We start from the raw sequence: 21980 nt of genomic DNA on the forward strand, positions 1-21980 counted from the left end.
CGACGCCATCCGTTGTTCGGGTTTCCTCACGGCCAGCGGCGGGGCGATGGGCAGGCGCCTGCGCAGTACACTAGCGCCTCGAGGCGCACGCGCAGCGCCGTTGAGCTAGCCGTTAAGGGGTGGGTCGGTTGCGCTCTGCGCACGCGCTGCCTGTGGCGGCTTCAGCCTTTCGCGGACGGCAGCCGCGTGGAGACAAACTTATGCAGCGCCAGCCGCGGTAACGACCCTCGCGGCCAATGCGGAGTCTTTGACGGGACGGCGAGCGCCGAGGGACACACCAGGTGAAGTGATGCAATAATAGAATCTGGGGGGGGGGAGGTTGCGCTCTGCACATGCTCAGAGCCCCGGTGTCCCCCACCCCAGTCAGGGGCGGAGGCCCTTGGTGGTGGGTGTCAGGAGGTAGGCTGGGCTGGCCTGCACTCTGTGTGTGCTCAGAGGCACAGCTGCCTCTCAGGGCTGGAGGAGGAGGAGGGGGTCGTGAGGGCTTGAGACTGCTTTTCATGCTGCGTGCTGATATTCATGTTGGGCTTCGGGGGTCGTAACCAAATAACGATAATAATGATAATATGTAATAATATTTGAGCCCTTGGAGGCATCTCAGCTCCTGGGGTTTGGGGAAGCAGCTGGTTATCTCACCACCTTTGAGCCCAGCTTTCAGTCCAGTTTCTAAGACTGGGTGCCTGCTGCCAGTCACTCTAGACTGACGTTTATAATAAAATAAAAATAATAATAAGCTAAAAAGAGGCATTCTGATCAATCCTTCTGTATGTTATTTCACACACACCCCACTCCCCTGCGCCAGTGCTGAGCCCTGACCTTGACTTTAAAATAATAATTATTTAATGAATCGTCATTGCAAATCTTCCAGGGACCGACAGATCTTTAAAAATAAAATTAATGCAAAATAATCCAAATATCATAAAACAACGAACAATAGTCAACATGGCCTAGCAGGCTACATTTTAAAATGCCCTTCCAGCGCTATGGGAGCACATACAGCACGATAAAACCTTCTATTAGCAGCAAGGGGAAAACAGATCAGCTTTTTAAAATGTCTGAAAAACCTCAGGCTGCAGATCTTCTGAAAAGGAAATTCATAGGGGATATTCAGGCAGGATGCAGTATTTGGAAAGGGAGCATTTTACAGTATTTCTCAGATCTGTGGTGCTGATTATCCTTCCCGCCTTCTCCATGAAAGAATGTCTTGTTCATGCACATTCTGAAACTGATCACTCAGCAGAAAAGACCCCCCTGCATTCCATTGGACACTCTTCCAAGCAGTGGTAGAAACTCAGACATATAAGCTAACCACCAAATGGCACCTTAAACCGAGGTTACAGCTGCCAAAACCAGAACCAGAAAGACCAGGTTTGAAATCTGCACTTGGCCATGAAGCTCACGGGATTACCTTGGGCCAGTCTTTCTCTCATCCTAACCTACCTGATAGGGCTGATGTGATGAGAAAAAGGGAAGGGGCGGGGAGACGTTTGTATGTCACAATGAGCTCTTTGGGTTAAAAATCGGGATATAAATCTATTTTTAAAATAAACAGAATGTCTAGTTGCCATTTTGGGGCAAGACGACTCTAAAGTCTTACTTTATGCATTGACTGTGATTGATTTTCAGTTAAACATCTGGCTAGTTCAGAGGACAACCCTGAGCGAGGTTAAGAGCTTTGAGAACTTAAAGAAGAAAAGTCCCCTGATCCAGGGACAGTCCACACATCTATTGGCCTGTTCCGACCTCTTTAAACTCTTTAGCGACTGCAGCCTTGGTTTAAGGACCCATTTGGCACCTAGCTTATATATCTGAGTTTCTAGCACTGACAGGGGCATAAGTGACCGCCTTGTTCTGCAGTTGACCATTGGTCAGTCTAGCTCAGTATTGTATACGCTGACCAGCGGTGGCTCTCCAGAGTTTCAGCCAATATCTCTCACGGCCCACGGAGTGGTCATGGGGGACTGAAGCTGAGCTTGTCTGCAGGCAAATTGGGTGCTCTAACCCCTCAGCTACGCTCCTCCCTTTTCTTTGGGGATCCTATACAGTATCTTTCTTCTTAAAAAAGAACACACACCACCATATGTAAATCGTTCTCTTGTGGACGCTCCTTCCTTGGAGGTTTGGAAGCAGAGGTTGGGCGGCCGGCCGTCTGTCATGGATGCTTGAGGAGAGATTCCTGCATTTCAGGGGGTTGGACTAGATGTCCCTTGGGGTCCCTTCCAGCTGTCAAACTCTTGTCCCGCAGGTCGGAATGGCGGCCAAGCGGATCACCCAGGAGACGTTTGACGATGTTGTGCAGGAGAACATCAGCGACCTTGGCATGGATCCGGAAGAGGCCGTGATCGAAGCCGTCCAGCAGTTCGAGTCTCAAGGTGTGGTTTTTGCGAAGAGATGTTTTTAACTGGCTGGGTAGACCTGAGATGGCACAGCCTTCTCTGCTGTTCTACGAATCCCTACTGAGGACCCCTACTCATTGCCCCCACTGCTCCGTGTCTTTTCTCCAGGTGTTGACTTAAGCAACATAGTGAAGACAGCCCCCAACTCCGCCTCTGTGGATGGGGAAGAGCCACAGCATGCTGTTTTGCAGGTGAGAAGGGTGGCTGGGGCCGCCCAAGAAAGGAGGAAAGCCCCAGGGGTCGCTTAGGGAAGGGGCCGTGGCCCAGGGGCACCTCAAGGGCCTCAGGCTGAATCCCGGGCATCCTGAAGTTGGGCTGGGAATGTTCCCTCTACAGTGGTACCTCTAGTGGTGGACTTAATCCGTTTCAGGGTGACGTTTGCACCCCAAAAAGTCCGCAACTAGAGCGCCTCTTCTGCGCATGCACGGGTGGCGAACACGGAAGTAAACACTTCTGGGTTTGCCACATTCGTAAGCTGGAAGTCCGTAAGAAGAGCGGAACGCAACACGAGGTATGACTGTATTCCTATTTAAACCAGGGCTTTAATCAAAACCATGAGCACTAGAATCTTGGTTTATTTCTTAGGAAAGGAGCACAGCTCAGTGGGTGGGCAGCACCTGTTCTGTACTACTGAGCTCAGTGGTCCGACTCAGTGTTAAGCAGGTCCCTAGGGCCCTAAGCATCAGAAGGTCAAATATATAAGCTGGGCGTCAAACGGCTCCTTAAACCAGGGTTACGGTCGGCAGAGTGGAATGCCTACTTGCCATTTGGGGGCCAGACGGCTTGAAGGTCATATTTTTTAATAGGGCTTTTGGGTTCCTGAAATTCATTCTGATTGCCGATAAAATGGAGTTCTACAGGATGGGGTATCCCAAACCCAGGGACCCCCAGGCAGGCACCTCCAGGTGGGGGAGACGCCAGGCGCCTTCCTGGCACCCAGGCATCTTCACCTAGCCAGGTGCAAAATGGTATCGCAATGTTAAACACCAGCCCCGTCCTTAGATCAGCCATTGTGATCTCCTGGTGTGTCGCAATGCGTAGCTGGCGATTTCCCGCGATGTTGAAAACCAGCTATTGCCCAGCCCTACTCGATCCTTTCCTTCCGCAGACGCTGGACTCCTTGCAGAAGGCAGTTGCTGATGGCGACTCGGGCGCAGTGGACGAGCTGCTGGTGAGCTTTGCGGAGCAGTGCCGGCAGGAGATGGCCGTCCGCTACTTGGCGGGGCAGAAGGGCGCTTATCCTGCCGTGCTGGCCGCCTGCCGCCTGGCTTGTGAGGAAGGCTGCTCCCTCCTCAAAGCCCTCCGTGCCCTCTCCACCCTCCTGGACGGCCAGCCCGACTTCCTCGATGCCCCCGGGCAGGAGCTGCTTCTGCGGGTCTTGCGGGAGCGGCAGGACGATGGCGACCTGACCTTGGCCACGATCCGCTGCGTCCGGCAGGCGTCCCTCAAGCACGAGCAGAACCGGCAGGACCTGGTGAAAGGCGGCGTCCTCTCCCTGCTGGTCGGGGCCGTTGTCCGCCATGGGGACCGGGCCGATGTGGTCCGGGAGGCCTGCGCGGGGCTGCGGTTCATGACTTTCGACGACGATATCCGGGTGCCCTTTGGCCACGCCCACGAGCACGCCAAGATGATCGTGACGGAGCACGGTGGACTGAGGGTCCTCATCGAAGCCGCCAAAGGTAGAAGCGTTGCCCCTTCCTCCCCACCCATGGAATGCAAGGAGAGCCCTTCTGGATCTGGCCAGAGGGAGGGGGGGAATTCGATTCCAGCGTTACCGGAGGCAAGACCTCCCTCTCTGTCTTTCCAACGCCAATCAAAGACAACCAAGAAGTGGTTTGGGGTGTTGTCGGTTTTTGCCAAATCCTTTTTATTGATTTTCCCTATTCCACGCAATTTCCCCCAAAATAGGTTTCCCACACTCCACGCAAGGTTTCCTCTTGTTGCTGCCTTGTTTCCCGGGTTCCTGCACGTACGATATTTCAACATTTGCAATATTGAGGATTGACTTCACGACAGAAGTACTGTTCTTGGGAGACAGGGGGCGGGCAGGTGTGGGGGACTCCCTGGTCCTGAATGGGGCAGCTGTGTTGGTGTTCACCCTGAAAGCCCTAAACGGCCTCGGCCCAGTATACCTGAAGGAGCGTCTCCACCCCCATTGTTCTGCCCAGACACTGAGATCTAGCGCTGAGATCTTCTGGCGGTTCCCTCACTGAGAGACGCCAGGTCAACAGGGAACCAGGCAGAGGGCCTTCTCAGTAGTGGCACCTGCCCAGTGGAACGCCCTCCCATCAGATGTCAAGGAAATAAATAACTATAGTTATTATAGCTATCAATCGTTTAGATGACATCTGAAGGCAGCCCTGTTTAGGGAAGTTTTTAATGACTGCTGTTTATTGTATTTTTAATCTTTGTTGGAAGCCGCCCACAGTGGCTGGGGAAACCCTGCCAGATGGGCGGGGTATGAATAATAAATTCTTATTCTTATTCTTATCTACAAGTGAGGTTACTCCACAAATCATCAAATCCACAATGAATCAGTAATTGCCGTTTTTCAAATTCCTTTACTTTCCTTCTGCATGTATGAAGCCCAAAAGCTCACTTTTACTTTTCCTAACCAGGTACGATTCACTAACCATCTCGCTTTCTCCTCCTCCTCCTCTCAGCCTTCCCCGACGACTGCAGCGTCCTGAGGGAGATCTGTGCCACTCTGGGGCGCCTCTCTGTCCGGAACGAGTTCTGCCAGGAGATTGTGGACCTGGGCGGTTTAAACTTCATGGTGGCGCTGCTGGCCGACTGCATTGACCACCAGGTATTACGAATGTAGGTAGCTGCCACGTCAGATCACTGTGTCTGTCCAACCCAGTAGTGCCTACTCTGACTGGCAGTGGCACTCCAGGAAGGGCTGGCCTGATCCATGAATATGCAGTGGATCGAAATAAATCAAGATTTCGGTCCTCATTATTCTGAAGGAAGGACTGATGGACTAAAAATCTAGGCAGCATCTTCATATTGCATTGCGCCAGCAATCCATCTAGCTCAGTATTACCGACACTGGCTGGCAGCCGTTCCCCAGGGTTCCAGGGGACATTCCAGAAATGCCAGGGATTACACTCATTTTCACTCTTTTTTTTTTTTAGTTTTTGTTGATCTGTGTTGTGTTTGAAAGGAAGTCTGAGACCAAACTCCTCCTGGAAAAGTTGACTTCAGAATAATGATTCCAATGGGATCAGGGACTTTGGAGAGTTTTCTCACCAATGCTCCAAAACTCCCCCTCCCGCCCTTTTTTGGGTAAAAACAGCTAAAAGCAAAGGGACTTTCAGATGCATAAAAGCCAAAAGCGTTAGGGAGGCTGTTCTAACTGCAGCACAGACTTGACCGTTTTCATTTCCATGGGCTTGCGTTGGGTAATATTAGTAATGAGAAGAACACTCTATGGCCTTTTAAACTTTGCATGGCGGAATTTTTGTTTGTTATTATAGTATTTCTTGTGTTCTTATATTGCAAACCGCCCTGTGATCTTCAGATGGAGGGCGGTATAGAAATCTTCATCATCATCTTGGAAAGGAGTCGAAATAATAATAATAATAATAATAATAATAATAATAATAATAATAATGCCCATTAGCTTCTTAGAGACCAGCTAAGTTTGTTCTGGGTAGAAGCTTTTGTGCGCATGCACACTTCTTCAGATCCACCTGAGTTGGTCTCTAAGGTGTTACTGGACAATTTTTGATTCCGACTGCATCAGACCACCTGCCTGAATCTAGACTCTTGGGAAGCAGATGCTCTGCCTTGGAGCTACAGCCGCTCCCCTAAAAAAAAGAATAGTATTTGTTTTTCCAGTATCTTAGTATTTGCTTCTCCACCCCAGATCTAAGCTTTAGCTGACTTGGTGGGGTGGCCGTCTGTCCGGGATGCTGGAGCCGGGATTCCTGCATTGCAGCGGGTGGGACTAGAGGACCCCCAGGGTCCCTTCCAACTCTGCGACCGTGTGGCTTTCTTTTCAAACCTGTCCTCACGCCTTGGGTCTTTGCCCTTCCGCTGCGGATTGTAGGACCTGGTGAAGCAGGTGATGAGCGCCATCCAGGCGATCGCGGGCAACGACGACGTGAAGGACGCCATCGTCAATGCCGGAGGGACAGACCTCATCGTGCTGGCCATGACTCGGCACCTCGGCAGCCCTTTGGTGAGTGGGTGTCGGTAGAGGAAGCTTCCATTTATTGGCTGGTCTGTTGCATTTATCCCGCCTCTTCCTCCAAGCAGCTTAAAGCAGCATTCGGTCGTTCACCTCTACAGGTGTAACCCTCACGACCACGGTGTGAGGCGGTTAGACTGAGAGGCCCCAACCAGCCCATCACCTTGTCCTGGGGAGTGGGCTTGCACGTTCCTAGGACCCTTGTGAGTGCAGCCGTCGGAAGTCTCGTACTCCCAGCAGGGTCACCCAAGGCGGTAAGGTCAAAGGGGAGGAGCTAGACAAAGCATGATCCCAGAAGTCCTCAAGGGCAGAAGAGGCGGAAGATGACAAGCGGTGTGTGACAACGTCTGCGAAGGCGGAGGAAGAATCTACCGGTCATCGTGATCCTCATGCCATTGGAAGAGAGCCTTACTGTGAAGACTGTGTGTTGGTCAGTGTGCCCTGATCTACGCGCATAAAACAGATTCACACACAGGGGTCTTCCAAAAACCCCTCAGTCATGAACCGGCACATGGGCGGTGGATACAGATTCAGTTGCTCTGAGTCAAGGAATGAGGCAGTTGAGTAGTTTGGCAGCTGTATCCATGACTGAGCAGCCCTATTTAGGATCCACCCTGCTCACCCCGAAAAGGGGGAGGGGCTAAAAAAGGTGCCCTAAACATAGTCGGCCTCCCTTTTTTCCCCAGCGGTCGTAAAAGACAATTGAGCTTTGGAACATGGACTATATGGACTTTGTTGGATAGCACAGACAATCAAGTCCCCAACGCAGAGCTGCCATCATTGCAAGAGAGCTGTGATGTTTTAACTTCAATATTGCATCGCTTCAAGGAGCTCAAAGAGCAGGTGAGGGACAACTGAAGGAAGAAAAGGGAGGCTACACTTTCTTCTGGAAAGGTCTGCCTGAACAAGAATGCTGAATACACGGAGTAGGCTTTGGTATCAAAAACGATCTTGTGAAGCTCTTGTCAGAAGTCCCCAATGGCATTAATGAGCGACTTTTAACCCTTCAGCTAAAACTCACCCCAAACCATCAGGCTACTATTCTAAGCGCTCATGCACCAACACTGATTGCTGATGAAGACATTAAATAAAATTTTTACTCTCAGCTGGATATCCTCCTGGGTAATTTTAATGCAAGAGTTGGGCAAGATTTTGATCTGTGGCCTGGGACTATAGGGAAAGAAGGAATTAGCAACAGCAACCAGAACAGAACCTGACTTTTGATGATATGTGCAGCGCACAACCTTGGTATTACCAACACACTCTCGACAAAAAAATAAATGTAAAACATCTTGGAGGCACCCTTGGTCAAACCACTGGCACCACTTAGACTATGTAACCGTCCGAGCTGAAGATTGCCGTGATTCGCTCCTTACCAGAACTATGGTGAGTGCTGATGACCGCTGGACAGATCACCAGAATTGGCCTCCACAGTAACTTACGGACTCACATTTAAAACTGTGTTTGTGGAAGACAATCTTACTCGGCTATGAGTGATCACTGAAGAAGAAGAAGAAGAAGAAGAAGAAGAAGAAGAAGAAGAAGAAGAAGAAGAAGTGTCACTCAGTGAGCTTCTCTTGGGTCCTATACTGACCCTCTAACCCAGAGGTTTTCAACATTTTTGAGTCCATGACTCCCTTGACCAACTACATTCTTTCTGCGGCACCCCTGTGGGGTCACCCCTTTCCTGGTGAATCAGCAGCCCCTCATCCCTTTTTGAGCACTTTCTCTTGTTGTGCGTTCCCTCAGCCTCCCCACTCCCTCTTCTTGGGAGTCCTCTAGGCAGCCACTGCTGACACCCCTGGTCTCTGAGCTGTCCCCCGCTGCCCCAAAGAGAGATGCTTCCCAGAGGCCCCTTTCCCCTGGGAAGCCTATAGCCGGGCTGCTGCAACAAACAGCTGTGCAAGCCTTTGGGAGGCAGAGGTGCAAGAGGGCATCAGAGGAGGGAGGGAAGGAAAGAGGGACAGAGGCCAGTGCTGCCCGCTGCACCCCGATCATCATTCAAGGCACCCCAGGATGCCACAGCACACTGGTTGAAAACCACTGCTTTAACCACTCCACCACATTGGCTCTCCTTGGTTGCTCCCAGTTCCTTTGCTGTTCTTGAACCCCCTCCCTCATCATTTGCCCCCCTCCCCTGGATCAGCCCCCTCCAGAAGAAAGAGGGTGCGTGCACGCTCTTCCCTGTTCCAAGGGATCATAGAATTGTAGAGTTGGAAGGGGCGGCCTGCAAATTTAATAAACAAATAAATGTTACACTATATTAAAAGCAGTTGAAAAGAACTTAAACTTGCAGAAATACTATTACTGTACGATAAAATGCAAGAGTGGCGTCAAGCTTGCTGTATAATAAAAATGCAAGTGTGTCGTCAGTCGGTTGAACATGGCTGCCTGTGTTTCCGCCCTCAGGTGTGTGAGCAGAGTTGTGCGGCCTTGTGCATGCTGGCGCTGCGGAAGCCCGAGAACTGCCGGGTCATCATGGAAGGGGGCGGGGCCTTGGCAGCGCTGCAGGCCATGAAGATGCACCCCAAGGAAGCTGGCGTGCAGGTAACAATTTTGCCCTGTGAGAGACAGGAGTCGCTCTTTCACCCACCCTCTGCCCTGGCGTGACCACAGTTACCTCTGAAGGTATCAAGCCTGCTTTCCCACAAGGGTATAAGATGGGCTGCGTCTGGTGTTGGAACTACTGTTTCTGGGGGACGGGGGCAGGCAGGCGTGGGGGACTCCCTGGTCCTGAATGGGGCAACTGTGCCCCTGAAGGACCAGGTGCGCAGCCTGGGAGTCATTTTGGACTCACAGCTGTCCATGGAGGCGCAGGTCAGTTCTGTGTCCAGGACAGCTGTCTCCCAGCTCCATCTGGTAGGCAGGCTGAGACCCTCCCTGCACGCAGACTGTCTTGCCAGAGTGATGCTTGCTCCGGTTATTTCCTACTTGGCCTACTGCAATGCGCTCTATGTGGGGCTACCTTTGAAGGTGACCCGGAAACTACAACTAATCCAGAATGTGGCGGCTAGACTGGTGACGGGAAGTGGCCACCGAGGTCATATTACACCGGTCTTGAAAGACCTACATTGGCTCCCAGTAGGTTTCCGGGCACAATTCAATGTGTTGGTGCTGACCTTGAAAGCCCTAAACGGCCTCAGCACAGGGAACCAGGCAAAGGGCCTTCTTGGTGGTGGCACCCTCCCTGTGGAACACCCTCCCATCAGACGTCAAGGAGACAAACAACTATCTGACTTAGGCAGCCCTGTATTGGGAAGCTTTTTATGTTTGACGTTCTATTTTGTTTTTATGTGTGTTGGAAGCCACCCAGAGCGACTGGGGAAACCCAGCCAGAGAGGCGGGCATAAATAATAAAATTGTTGCTATTAGTAGTATTAGTCCTACTCAGAGAAGGCCCACTGAAATTAACAGAAACATCTTAACACCATACTGGAAAACCACACAATGAATCCCTAGAGTGCAATATTATATACCATTTTTTACACACTGTTGATTTTATTGGTATTGCAAACATTATAATTTCGTAAATAATTTACATTTAGATGAAGTGTAAACCACTTAGGAGGTGTATCAATGTTGTTTAAGGCGCCATATATTTTGGAGAGCTGTTTCTCTCCTCGCCCCTTACATTTGGGCATCTCTTAAGGTAACATAGACAACGTCTGCATGATGGTTTCTGAGATCAAGGAGCAGTTTTCTGCCTGCGTTGGGGTACAAGTTTTGACTCAAGGTGGCGAGCAGAACCTTTCAAAATGGTGCTGATCTTATTCAAAAATTGCATAGTGGTCCTTGAGATCAAGGCGCAGGTTTCGGCCTACGTTCGGATACAACATTTTGAATCATTTTGAATCGAAACGGCACTGATATTTTTGTTGTTGCTTCTCAGAGTTCCCAGGCGACGCTGGGCGCTTTCTTCTGCTAACAAAGTGAATCGTTTGCCATTTTTCTCTTTCTCCGTCCAGAAACAAGCCTGCATGCTGATCCGCAACCTCGTCTCCCACACTCGGGATTTCTCCCAGCTCATTCTGGAAATGGGCGCTGAGGACTTGATCGCCGAGGCCCGGGCCGCCCACCGGACGTGCGAGGACGTGGCCAAGGCCGCCTTGAGGGACCTGGGCTGCCAGGTGGAGCTGAGGGAGCTCTGGACGGGCCAGAAGGGCAGCCTGGCGCGTTGACACCTGGAGACGCCGGGAAACGGGGGGTTGGAAGTGGTGGGGATGAGCGGAGAGCAAGATGGACTTGCAGATGGGAATAAACGCAGCCCAAGGGAGAAGGAGGGTGTTGGCCTTGGCTGCCATTAGCTGCACATGCCCCGGAAATTCACCAGTGCGCCACCATTTACTTTTCTGAGCCAAGTCTTCTGTGCAGTCCTGGTTGTTATTTTAAATATCTGCCGCTTCAAGAACTTGACTGGCCGACCCTAGAGAATGGAGTGGTGCCTTTGCAACACTTGGGGGCGCCTGTGGAGAAAGCTTCCCTTTCTATAAAAATCTCCAAGAGCAAAAGGCAGCAACAAAGGTGCGGGGGGGGGGGGGGAGGCTGGCAGGCTGCTTTTCCATTTACAGTTGTATTTTGGCCCTACCCTGGCTCTCCATATCGCCAGGGCAGGGCTGGGCCTGGCAGGCTTCTCCAGCTTCAATTAGGCAACCACTGCTCCCTGCTGTCCTCCATTCTTCTTCCAGATGTGCCATCCTCTGGCCTTGCCGTTCTTTTTCCTCTTGTGTCATCATGCTGCTGGTTTAAAGCAATCATGTGCCTGTCTCATTTTTGTTCTCTACGGTTCTCCTCTTTGGTCTCATGATAGTTACAAGAAAGGAGATTCCAACTAAACATTAGGAGTAACTTTCTGTTGTTGGCAAGATCCGTTCGGCAGTGGAATGGTCTCCTTTGGGAGGTTGCAGACTCTCCTTCCTTGGAGGTTCGGAAGCAGAGCTTGGATGGCCATCAGCTGAGATTCCGGCATTGCAGAAAGTTGTACTAGAGGACCAGGGAATCTCTTTCTACTCAACCATTCTCATTCTAGTTGGATAAAAGTTGGCTCTCTCACACCCTCCGTTTCTTTTTTAAAGTCAAGTTTCCGGCCCTTATGAGTGTTAAGAGATGCTTGGGAGAATCTCTCAGAAGCTGGAGCAGATTGCTGGCCTTTGGGGCTTTGGTTTCTAAGAACATGTTTCCAAGAACAGACCCTCCACGTATCCCGTTTTTCCAGGGACAGTCCCAGATTTACAGAAGCCGTCCCAGTTTCTGATTAATCCCAGAATGTCCTGCTTTTCTTTAGGACAGGGGTCAGCAAACTTTTTCAGCAGGGGGCCGGTCCACTGTCCCTCAGACCTTGTGGGGGGGCCGGACTATATTTTGGAAGGGAAAAAATGAACGAATTCCTATGCCCCACAAATAATCCAGAGATGCGTTTTAAATAAAAGGGCACATTCTACTCATGTAAAAACACGCTGATTCCTGGGCCATCCATGGGCCGGATTTAGAAGACTATTGGGCCAGATCCGGCCCCTGGGTCTTAGTTTGCCTACCCATGCCTTAGGATGGATGTCCTTATTTTCATGAGAGAAATGTTGGAGGGTATGATGTAAGCAGGGAGCAGCGTGAAGGAACGAGCATAAAGGATGCAAGTTGAAGGCTTCAGTTTTTCTTTCTGAAGAAGCTTGTTTGGCTGAGACAGGGAGGAGCTCTCTAGATGTCACGGGACTCCGGCTTCCCTCAGCCCAGCCGGCATTGCAGACAGTCGGGAGTGATGGGAGACGGAATCCAGCAACACCCAGACTCTGCAGGTTTTCCTTCCCTGGTCCTAAGAGGAGACATTCCCTGCTGGCTGCACGAGGAAGGAAAATGCCTCTAATCAGAAGAAGCCTCTAACCCTTCCAAGAGCAGGGAATGCCTCTTAGAGCTGGGAGGGGGAACTTCCGGAGCCCCATCAAAAGCTCCTCCAGCCAGTGGTCTGAGATGATGGCGGTGTGTGTGTGCGGCATCCGCCTGTCTCGAGAGACAATGGAGTGCGCCCCCAGGGGTGAATTGCTGTGTTGGCAGCAGGGAGGTGACCTCCCCAGGGCAAGGGCCTGGGCAGCGTGTCTGGAGGTCCTGGGCTGCCCAGGTGACAAGACCCCCCTCTCGGCCTCACTGAGGGGTCCAAAGGAAAGCAGAGCAAGACGTTGGGCACCAGCTGGGCTGCAGAAGTTGCCAGAAGGAGGCGGACAAGGGACTCCACTCTGGATTTGCGTAGGGCTTTCTCCTGAGTCTTTTCTCTCTCAAAGATGTCCCACAAGGCAGAGTTTTCTTCTAGACAGGCTCCCTTCCCAGCTGGACGAGCCCCACCTGCCCTTCACTCCCCTTCATAGGACATGCAGAAAGTGACTTCTTGACCACTGGCCTCCCTCTTGGTCTCGTCCACTCCCTCCGTCTGAGCCTGGCTTCACATGCAGGGGAAGCCCCTGACTCACAGACGGTTTGAGACCCATTGGCTCCCCTCACCCGATTTAGCCAGCCAATCGAAGCTGCTCCCAGGATTGTGGCCGCTGTCGCCTGCTGACGGCGTCTGGGAGCCACAGGTGAGAGTTGGGTGCAGGTGGGGACCAAAGGTGGACAAACGACCCCAGAAGGAGCACATGACCCCCCACAGAGCTACCACCCCTCCTCTACCACCCCATCATTATCTGAAGGGTTGCAGGCACCCCACCCATTGGGCTATGTAAAGCTGTCGTGTGAGTGTACACACACACCAACTAAAATCCTTGTTTTGTCTAGCTCTGTCCTTGCTGTCAAAAGCTGCCTTGGGTTTTGGCTACGGCTCTTTCCTCCATCTCCCCTGGAGACTGAACCGGTGGCCTTCTGCGTACATAGCAAATGTTCCACTACTGAGCCAGGTCTCGCTTACGGAGATCCAAAAGTTGCTTCCCAGAAGCTTCCAGGTTCATCCCAACTGGCTGTGAGGTGACGCTCCCCCCGAAAGGGTTGTTCACTCAACAGTAGCACTGTGTACGCAACAGCCTAAGTAGATCCCTGATGGATCAGGACAAGGAAACATTGGTCCAGCATCCTGGCCTTGCCTTACAGATCGGCAAGGCTCTCCACCTGCGATCCCAGCAACTGGTATTTAGGAGCTTGCTGCCTCCAGCAGTGGAGGAGGGAGAGCAAGGGTGCGTTTCAGCCTTGAAGGGAGAGGTGCCAAGAGGCACAGGTGAGTCAGGCTGGTGAAGGAGCCAGGATGTCTCCCCTTTCCGCTGGTCTCCCAGCACTAGAAGAGGTATGAAGAGGGAGAGGCAGGTGCACCGGCAGAGTCTCTGGTTGCCTGGGAAGGCCCCATGGGAGACGGAGACGATGGGCAGCTGTGGAAAGTGGCCACCTTTAGTCTGCCTCCTTGGGGCAAAATCGGCCGAGAAGAATTGCTGGGCTCATTGGGCCTGGCACCCTTGAGGAAGCCGTTTCTTCCAATAAACAGTTCACTTACTCCGCGCGGTTTATTGCTGGCTGGCTCCTTGAGCACCACCCTCCTCCCGTGCAGTGAAAATCCTGAATCGCTCCCCATAGTACCTCCCCAAAGGGGCAGAGGCCAGATCTGTACACTGGAAGTATAAAAAGGGTTACAATGGCGGGGTCATCCCAGCCAGTGCTCCAACCACCTGTGGTGCCCATGTGGCAATGTGAAACGACTCTCATGTTTTGGTTCTGTGCTGTGAGCCAAGAAGAAAGCGGGAATTTTAATGGAAATGGTTGGCTTCTGCAAAATACCCTGCAACACACCCCAACCGGGCCCCCAAGGTCTGAGTCACATCGCCTGGGGGTGGATGCGACCGCGGTACTGGGCGATCCACCGCCCCAGCCGCCTGGCCAGCGGCCTCCCCCCTTGCGCCCCGCTGCTGGTACTGGGTTGGGGGGGAGGCTGCGGCGACGGCGCTTTCCTGAAGATCTTCCGGACCCAGGAGACCAGGAATTGGAGGCTGAGGCGTGAGGGGGTCGTGCGGGGCTCTGAGGGGGTGTTGTGAGTCTCCTTGACTGAGGGGCGACTCCCAGCAGAAGGGCACTGCTGGGGACTTGTTCTTCCTCCTTCCGTCTGTAGCCTGACCTGCGAGAAAAGCAAACAAGTTAGCTCCAGCCCAAGGGATTCTGGGAAACTGGTTACTATCCCAAGGGATTCTGGGAAACTGGTTACTATTCAGATGGTCCTGGGTAGGGTAACTGTGCCCCCAAAGGAGCAGGTGCACAGCCTGGGGGTCATTTTGGACTCTCATCTGTCCAAGGAGGCGCAGGTCAATTCTGTGTCCAGGGCTACTAGCTCCATCTGAGACCCTCCCTGCCTGCTCCCTGTCTCGCCAGAGCGGTCCATGCCCTGGCTATTTCCTGCTTGGACTACTGCAATGGAAGGTGACTTGGAAACAACTAACCTCGAATGCGGCAACTAGACTACTGACTGGGACCATATAACACCAATCCTGAAAGACCTCCACTGGCTCCCAGTACGTTTCCAAGCACAATTCAAAGTGCTGGTGTTGACCTTTAAAGCCCTAAACGGCCTCGGCCCTGTATGCCCGAAGCAGCACCTCCCCATCGTTCAGGCCAGCCACTGAGGTCCAGCTCCGAGGGTCTTCTGCTGGTTCCCTCCCTGCGAGAAGTGAGGTTACAGGGAACCAGGCACAGAGCCTTCTTGGTAGTGGCACCCAGCCCGTCAGATGTCAAGGAAATAAACATCGACCTGACTTTCAGAAGACATCTGACGGCAGTCCTGTATAGGGAAGTGTTTAATGTTTGACGTTTTATGACGTTTTCATATGTGTTGGGAGCCACCTACTCAGATGGGCGGCCTCTACATAATCAATTATTCCGATGCCTGGCTTGAGATCAGGAGGGCCTGTGGCTGGGCTGCTGCAGAACTGCAGAGGCCTCCTTGTTGTGGAGGGTTGCAGGGGCTTCCACTCCCTGTGCCAGCTGCGACCTCACCAACCAGCGCAGAGCAGCGGGCACCTGTCCGATTTTGAGGGCAAGAGCTGGTGGGAGGCTCCAGCTGGGGAGCCCCTCCCTGAGGGAGACCCCCGAGGAGGCAGGCCCAGAGCCAGGGGACTGGTGGTGGGACACCGAGGAGGAGAGGTCAGAGGAATGAGAGGAGGAGCCGGACGCTGACGGGGCAGCAGGGTTTAGGGAGCAGGGAGAGCCTGCGACAGGGAGCAATTCAGAAGAGTCTCCCTTTCCGGCTGCCCCAAGCTCCCCTCCCCAGGTCTCTGAGGATGCACAGAGAAATGGAAAGGGGTGGACTGTGCGCAGACACAGTTTGAGATTGCTAGGGAAACGTCTGGGAGAGGAGCAGCCTTAGAGAGTTGGAAGGCAGGGACCTTCAGTCCTGGCAATGGCTCCATAGGGGCAAGACCTGCTGTTAAGGCTTGCTGAGACCACTAGGCCGAGTTGTCCGTTCATTTCCCTGAGTGAAGAGTCAACTTCACTGACACAGTGCCTTGCTCGCCTGCGCCTGACCCCAGGAGCTGCTCTGTAGGGAGCAGGAGATCTCTGAGGATCCACACAGCTCAGGTGTGGTGAACTAACAGCTGCTCCCACAAGGCACCTGCACACCTGGGGGCGACCTTGGACCTCGTCCCCTGCAAAGCCATGGCACTCGACCGCTGCGCCACAAGCCCTGCTGCAGACTCTCCCAGTGCCCCTTTTTCCCAGGGAGAGACCCAGATTTACAGAAGCCACCCCGGTTTTCTATGTGATCCCTGAATGTCCCGCTTTTCCTTAGGACGTCCTGTTTTCATTGGGGAAATGCATGGAGTTACGTGAACCCCGTAACTGGGCACCTCCCAAAATTTGAACTCACATCGCGCCCCACCTGCTCTGGGTTGGGGGGCAGGGAGCGCTGGTCTTGCAGCCGCGCCTTCAGCCCCCCTTCTGTGGCCTGCTCCTTCTCTGGGGCCCCTCGGTTTTTCCTCTTTTGAGGGCACTTCCTGCTCACACTGGCCGCTGGCAGGGGTGATGGGGGGCTGTGGGGGGCTCCCTGCCCCTTTGTGGGGGGCATCTTCTTTCTGCCCGCTCGGGGGGCCCCACTCTCTCTGTCCTCGGGGCGCCCGGGGGGCTGGTAGCGGGGGAACTCCTCGTAGGTCCGGTAGCAGGGGAAGTAGCCTGTGGAGGCGCAGGAGTCGCCCAGGAGCGTTGCCTCGTCATCGGCCAGGTAGTAAGCCTCGTGATCCGCTGTGGCCCTTTCAAGCTGGTCTGGCTTAGCATTGTCATAAGGAAGGACCTTGAATTTTTCAGAGAAGAAAGAAAACAAGAAAGAAAACTAATGAAGTGAAACTGCGTTGCACTGGAGTGTTAGATCTGTAGGACTGCAGGGTTGGTTTGGGTGAATTGAGACCCTCCAAGACTCCCTATTTCCCCAGGACACTACCGGATTTACAGAAGCCGTCCTAGTTCCTGATTTGCTCCCAGAACAGAACGCCCCGCTTTTCCTGAGGTTTCATGATTTTTGACCTGGCAATATATTGCAAATCATGAGATGCGTGTTCATGTGCTATGCAAAAATCCCAGTGTGGGGAAAACTGTGAAGCCAGCCAAGGGCTCTACACAGCTGCAACTTTATTTCAGACATCGAGATATAGGGGGACATTGCGGTGTTTAGCTGGTGATATATCACGATGTTGAAAAGCGTATCTTGCCTGGAACCCCTGGAGATTGGGGCATGCGCACCCGTGTCTCTGCATTAATGGGTGGATGGGTGGAAACCATCATTGCCAAGCAAGAAGTGAAATCATGCTCCATTGTTTGACCTTGTAAGTAACAACCCTGTACTATCCCCTGGTTCTCAGCCCCCCTGCTGTGGAGTGGTGGGTTGTGTTTCCATTCAAATCTCAGCCCTTATGCCTAAATCTATCCCTTTGGCCATCCAGATGTTGCAAAACTACAACTCCCAGCGAGCATGCAGTGACTACGGGAGTTGCAGTTCCGGTCCAGCAACATCTGGAGGGCCACATCTTCCCAGTCCCGCTCCATAGAAATTTGCGCACTCTTTTCTTGGGAGTTGTGTTCAAGGGCCACCCACTCCAACTTAGGGCCACCCAATCCTGCCATCTCACCAGTTCTGGTGGCAGGCAGTTCCTAGGACTCAATTACTACGTGCTTCTGACCTCTTTGACTCTGGGCTCCAGGGGGTCTTCTTTGTTGTTGTCAGGTGGGGGCCACAGCTGCTCTTGTAGTAACCCCTTTTCTTCCTTTTCCTGCAGCTGTGGGACAAATTCCAAACAAAAATAGCAATATGAAGAACAGTGTTATAAGAATTCTAAGGTCTCAAATAAGTATATAAACCACGTGTCTGAAATAGTAGAGGAGAGCAATCCTGAAACCCTTTTTACTCTCTCAGGGACCTCAAATATTCCTCTGCAGTGAGGAAGGAAAAGAGACTCCATTGTCTTCTTGCTCACAAATCCTGTCTTAAGGGCATATTTGTGCATGAATAGGGTGAGCCTGTGATCTGGATTCAGGAACTAAAGTATGTGCCATTACAAAAGAATGGCCAGGCTGCCCAGGCAATGCAATCAGGGACCATTAACAGGTATCCTGACAGACAGGATGTCTGCTGGAGACCACCTCCTGTGATTTTGTGTGCTGGAGACCACCTCCTTCTGTGATGTATGTCCTTGGGGAGGGGGGTCTTGGGCTACAGGGTGCGCAACTTCAAAAGTCTACATAAGGGCTTGCACACCAATGTTCTGGGTTCTCCTTCCTCCCTGTGTGGGGAGTGTGAGGACCTTGTTGCAACAATTGTGGGGTTGATATGCCCCCCTCCCCTTCTGCCAATTGCCCCTTAGGCCACCTACCCATCGAAAATCCAGCAAATCTGTGCCCTGTGGTCTGGGGGCCTCCTTCTTGCCCTCGCCTTCTCCCTCCCAGGGGCTGCCCAGGTCTTCCTTGGGCTCGTCCTCCTTGCTGGCCGCTTTGTCACGAGGTTCTTGGCCCTCAGGTGCTGACTGCTGGCAGAGACAGGACCCCCGAGGTGGCGGGTGGGGGAAAGTGAAGAAAAAGAGAGCAGCCCAGAATGAGACAGGCAGGAACCCAGAAGCCAAACCCTCCTGCCCGCATTGAGTAGCTGGCCAGGGAAGCCCTCAAGCCCTGGCGCCATGGGGGGCTGGTCCATCAGGACGAGTGGGGCAGCAAGCACAGCCTGCCCTCAGCAGCCCCCTGCCGCCTGCCCCCTTGCTCGCGACCCTCCTCTCTCTGCCACGTACCTCCTTGATGTCTTCAGAGCCCCCCAGGTTTTCTAAGCTCAGGGGGCTCCTCCTGCACACATCCTCGGAATCCCCAATATCTGTTTCGGGGAACTGTGGAGGAAGAGGGAGAAGGGTGAGGGGAGAGAATGCGTGGCATCTGCCACACAAGCAGGTCTCTGCCCCAAGGAAGCTACAGTAGGAGGCTGACAAGAGGGAGGGTGTCAGCATGAGGCAGAGGCAAAAGCCTTTCCAGGAATGTCATCCTGGGGCTCTGGCTTGTATCTGACACCAGCCATGCTCAGAGTAGACCCATTGACATGAATGAGAAGGAATAACTCTGGCCCATGACTCTGGCCCATGACTCTACGCTGGGTGGAAGCTAGTGGGATCGAAGCCACGTGGAACAAGGGGGTTTCAAGAAAGAATGATTGTAGCAGAGGGAGAAAGAGAATGCTTATTATACATTTAGTAATTCAAGTGTCATAAGCAGCTCATTCCCAAATATAAAAACAAGTAACACAAACATTAAAATGCAAAAGATGAGCATTTTTTAAGCACATTAAAACATTTAAACTCAAGGCACCCATAATTGAAACACCAGAATAAAATAAGGACTCAAAACACCCTTAGCAACTTCCCGTTAGCAATAGAGACTGGTCCCCTCACCAGTTTCCCAGCCATTGATCTTCAGGTTTTGCTCCGACTTTCTCGCTGTCCCCAGATTTTCCGATTCTGTCCCAGCCCAACCTAGCCACTCACAGGCTGCTGACCCAAGGCTGGGTAGGGGGGGGGCACTCAACTGCACAGTGAGGCTGGGATTCTGAGCCAATGTCATAGACAGGTTCCGACCAGTCCACTTCCTCTAAGGGGGGGGGGGGACACACCTGTTTCCCCTTAGGGTGAGCGCTTAACACAGCACCCCAGAGAAAAAGAAGAAAAGCAGGGAAATCTTTTAGTTCTGTAACAAGAAAGAATGTGTGCCAGGAGTTTTCTTTCCCCTGCCCTCCTCCATTCCAGCCCCTTTTCCTTTTGTGGACTGTCTTATCACTGGTACTTATAGAATCATAGGGTTGGAAGGGACCCAAGGGTCATCTAGCCCAACCCCCTGCAATGAGGAATCTCAGCTAGTTCATTCATAACAGATGGCCACCCAACCTCTGCTTAAAAACCTCCAAGGAAGGAGAGGCCGCCACCTTCCTAGCTAGTCCATTCTCCACTCTCGGACAGCTCTTTCTGTCAGAAAGTTCTTCCCGATGTTTGGTTGGAATCTCCTTTCTGGTAACTTGAAGTCATGGGTTCGAGTCGTACTCTCCAGAGCAGGAGAAAACAAGCTTGTTCCCTCTTCCATGTGACAGCCCTCAAGATATTGGAAGATGGCTCTCAGTTTCTCCAGGCTAAACAAACCGAGCTCCCTCAACCATTCCTCATAAGGCTTGGTTTCCAGACCCCAGAATAGGGCTTGATCTTGTAAGTCACTGGTATTAGTAGCAATAAAGGTAACACTAATCACAATAAGAAAGATTAGGGAAGTTTTTAATGTTTAATGCTGTGTTGTGTTTTTAATATTCGGTTGGAAGCCACCCAGAGTGGCTGGGGAATTAATAAATTAATAATAAATTATTATTGTTATTATCGGCATTGTTAACAATTGTTTTTAAGAACATTGTTCACACATATTTATACTGCTTAACTGTGTGTACATTGCAATCATTTATTCATTTTTGTGCGTAGTCATTTTAAGTGCATTGTTAATATAAGAATAAATGTGCAATACTGTTAAAATGCATATCTTCATAAAATATAAACACATAAATAAATGAAGTATCCTATAGTACAGTAATTCAGTGCTTGGACTATAATATAATATAATATAATATAATATAATATAATATAATATAATATAATAATATAATATAATATAATATAATATAATATAATATAATATAATATAATATAATATAATATAATATAATATAATATAATATAATATAATATAATATAATAATATAATATAATAATATAATAATATAATATAATATTACATTCCCTTCCTCCCAGCTTCGCCTTGCCCCGCCCACTGGGCGTGACCAACCCCGCTAAACCCCGCCCCGCTTCCCGCTTCCCCAGTTCCACTCTCCCCGCCTCCTTTCCACAATGCCTCTCCCGGATTGGCGCGGGCGGACTGCCACTCCCGCGGGCGCCGGAGCTCCCCCTCTTGCCTCGCCCTCCCCGCCCCTCGGCCTCGCCCCGCGCTGATTGGGCGAGACGGGGGCGTAGGGGGCGTGGCTCGGCGGGCCTAGCCGGAGGCGGCGCGGCGGCGGCGGCAGAAGCAGCTGGAGGAAGGAGCGCGCCGGAGGGGAGGGGTGAGTTCTCAGCGTGGTCGGCGCGGGGCGCGCATGCGCACGGGGCAGCTGCCCCACTCCTCACCTAAGGGGGGCAATGGGGGGGGGGAGGAGTAACTGACATGGACCCCCCTCTTAAAAAGTGCATCTTTAATGTTACTAGGAGTTAATTTTGGTAGGGGGAGTCGAAAGCTTATTGCCCCCCCATAGTTTGTCTCCCATAGGTTAGGGGGCTTAAAGTCTGTGGCTCTGACCCCTCCCCATTTGGAAGGCCAATTCCAACCCCCCCCCCCACTTGAGGGGAGGGGAAGGCTTGTTTCCTGGCCTCCCACCCCCCGGGTTGAAATTGGTTGGGGGCTTATGCCCTTGGTGATATATTGGGGGGGTTATATATGTGACACCCCCCAATTTGAAATCAGGAGGGGGTTAAAGTAAGGGGGTGGAGAGCTTGATCGCTCCCCTTTCTGTCTGAAAGAAGGGAGGATCATATGGTTAATTACTGTCAAACCCCCCCCCCCCTTATGAGATTGAAAAGGGGCAAGGAGCAGTCTCTGAGATACGGATTTTGGGGGAGAAAAGATAACTCTCCCTACAGTTTTGGGGGGTCCAGAGGTTGAGTCCCTCGCCTCTTCACAAGAGCTGAGATCCTTTTTGTGTGTGTGGGGGGGGGGTAGTTGTCAAAAAACCCACAACCCACCCATTAGGAAAGATCTGTCTCTAAAAGTGAATTGGCTTCCTCGTTTCTCTTCCCTGTGCCCCACCCTGCCCTGCAAGCTAAGGGGCAGGGGTCTTATCAAGCCTGAGTGCTTAGCTTATGGGTGTTTTTCGGTGGGTTGGGGGGTGG

General features: G+C 51.9%; 3 protein-coding genes across 9 annotated transcripts in view; 2 read left to right on the forward strand and 1 right to left on the reverse strand.

Moving 5' to 3' along the window:
* Positions 1 to 143: 143 nt before the first annotated feature.
* Positions 144 to 11642, forward strand: LOC114588428 (armadillo repeat-containing protein 6-like). 2 transcript variants are annotated; one of them, XM_077922015.1, is made up of 8 exons: positions 144 to 281; positions 2246 to 2372; positions 2505 to 2587; positions 3505 to 4075; positions 5060 to 5205; positions 6451 to 6582; positions 9001 to 9138; positions 10557 to 11642. In XM_077922015.1, exons 2-8 carry the CDS (start codon positions 2252 to 2254, stop codon positions 10767 to 10769), a joined length of 1404 nt encoding a protein of 467 aa, XP_077778141.1. In that variant the 5' UTR covers positions 144 to 281; positions 2246 to 2251; the 3' UTR covers positions 10770 to 11642. The 2 variants fall into 2 exon arrangements, with proteins under 2 accessions (XP_077778141.1, XP_077778142.1); XM_077922016.1 differs by lacking the exon at positions 144 to 281 and adding an exon at positions 316 to 399.
* Positions 11643 to 14288: 2646 nt separating this feature from the next.
* Positions 14289 to 19567, reverse strand: LOC114588499 (uncharacterized). 3 transcript variants are annotated; one of them, XM_028713838.2, is made up of 6 exons: positions 19461 to 19567; positions 18813 to 18905; positions 18405 to 18554; positions 17715 to 17810; positions 16412 to 16831; positions 14289 to 14668 (listed from the first exon to the last, which is right to left on the reverse strand). In XM_028713838.2, the coding sequence occupies exons 1-6, from the start codon at positions 19473 to 19475 to the stop codon at positions 14372 to 14374; spliced, it is 1071 nt and encodes a 356-aa protein (XP_028569671.2). In that variant the 5' UTR covers positions 19476 to 19567; the 3' UTR covers positions 14289 to 14371. The 3 variants fall into 3 exon arrangements, with proteins under 3 accessions (XP_028569671.2, XP_028569673.2, XP_028569670.2); XM_028713840.2 differs by having other exon boundaries at positions 16424 to 16831; positions 18405 to 18557; XM_028713837.2 differs by having other exon boundaries at positions 18405 to 18557.
* A 1444-nt stretch (positions 19568 to 21011) lies between these two features.
* The window catches only part of SLC25A42 (solute carrier family 25 member 42), a 29472-nt gene continuing 28503 nt past the window's right edge, over positions 21012 to 21980 (forward strand). For 3 of the 4 annotated variants that reach the window (XM_077922060.1, XM_077922059.1, XM_077922061.1), the window contains exon 1: positions 21012 to 21157. The gene's annotated coding sequence lies outside the window, so the exon portion shown is untranslated. The remainder of the gene's footprint in view (positions 21158 to 21980) is intronic. The other variant, XM_028713490.2, reaches the window with a different exon arrangement.

Source organism: Podarcis muralis, chromosome 18 (genome assembly GCF_964188315.1).
Source record: "Podarcis muralis chromosome 18, rPodMur119.hap1.1, whole genome shotgun sequence".
NCBI lineage: Eukaryota > Metazoa > Chordata > Lepidosauria > Squamata > Lacertidae > Podarcis > Podarcis muralis.

What these genes read in the sequence shown, in the direction of transcription:
- LOC114588499 (XM_028713837.2), bottom strand. An exon ending in TGGAGCCCAGAGTCAAAGAG is followed by an intron (nt 16,832 to 17,714) that starts GTCAGAAGCACG and finishes GAAAAATTCAAG; the next exon opens with GTCCTTCCTTATGACAATGC. An exon ending in CAGAGCAGGTGGGGCGCGAT is followed by an intron (nt 14,669 to 16,411) that starts GTGAGTTCAAAT and finishes CTTTTCTCGCAG; the next exon opens with GTCAGGCTACAGACGGAAGG.
- LOC114588428 (XM_077922015.1), top strand. Translation starts at nt 2,252, where the DNA reads ATGGCGGCCAAGCGGATCACCCAGGAGACGTTTGACGATGTTGTGCAG. An exon ending in CACAGCATGCTGTTTTGCAG is followed by an intron (nt 2,588 to 3,504) that starts GTGAGAAGGGTG and finishes TTCCTTCCGCAG; the next exon opens with ACGCTGGACTCCTTGCAGAA. An exon ending in GGCACCTCGGCAGCCCTTTG is followed by an intron (nt 6,583 to 9,000) that starts GTGAGTGGGTGT and finishes TTCCGCCCTCAG; the next exon opens with GTGTGTGAGCAGAGTTGTGC.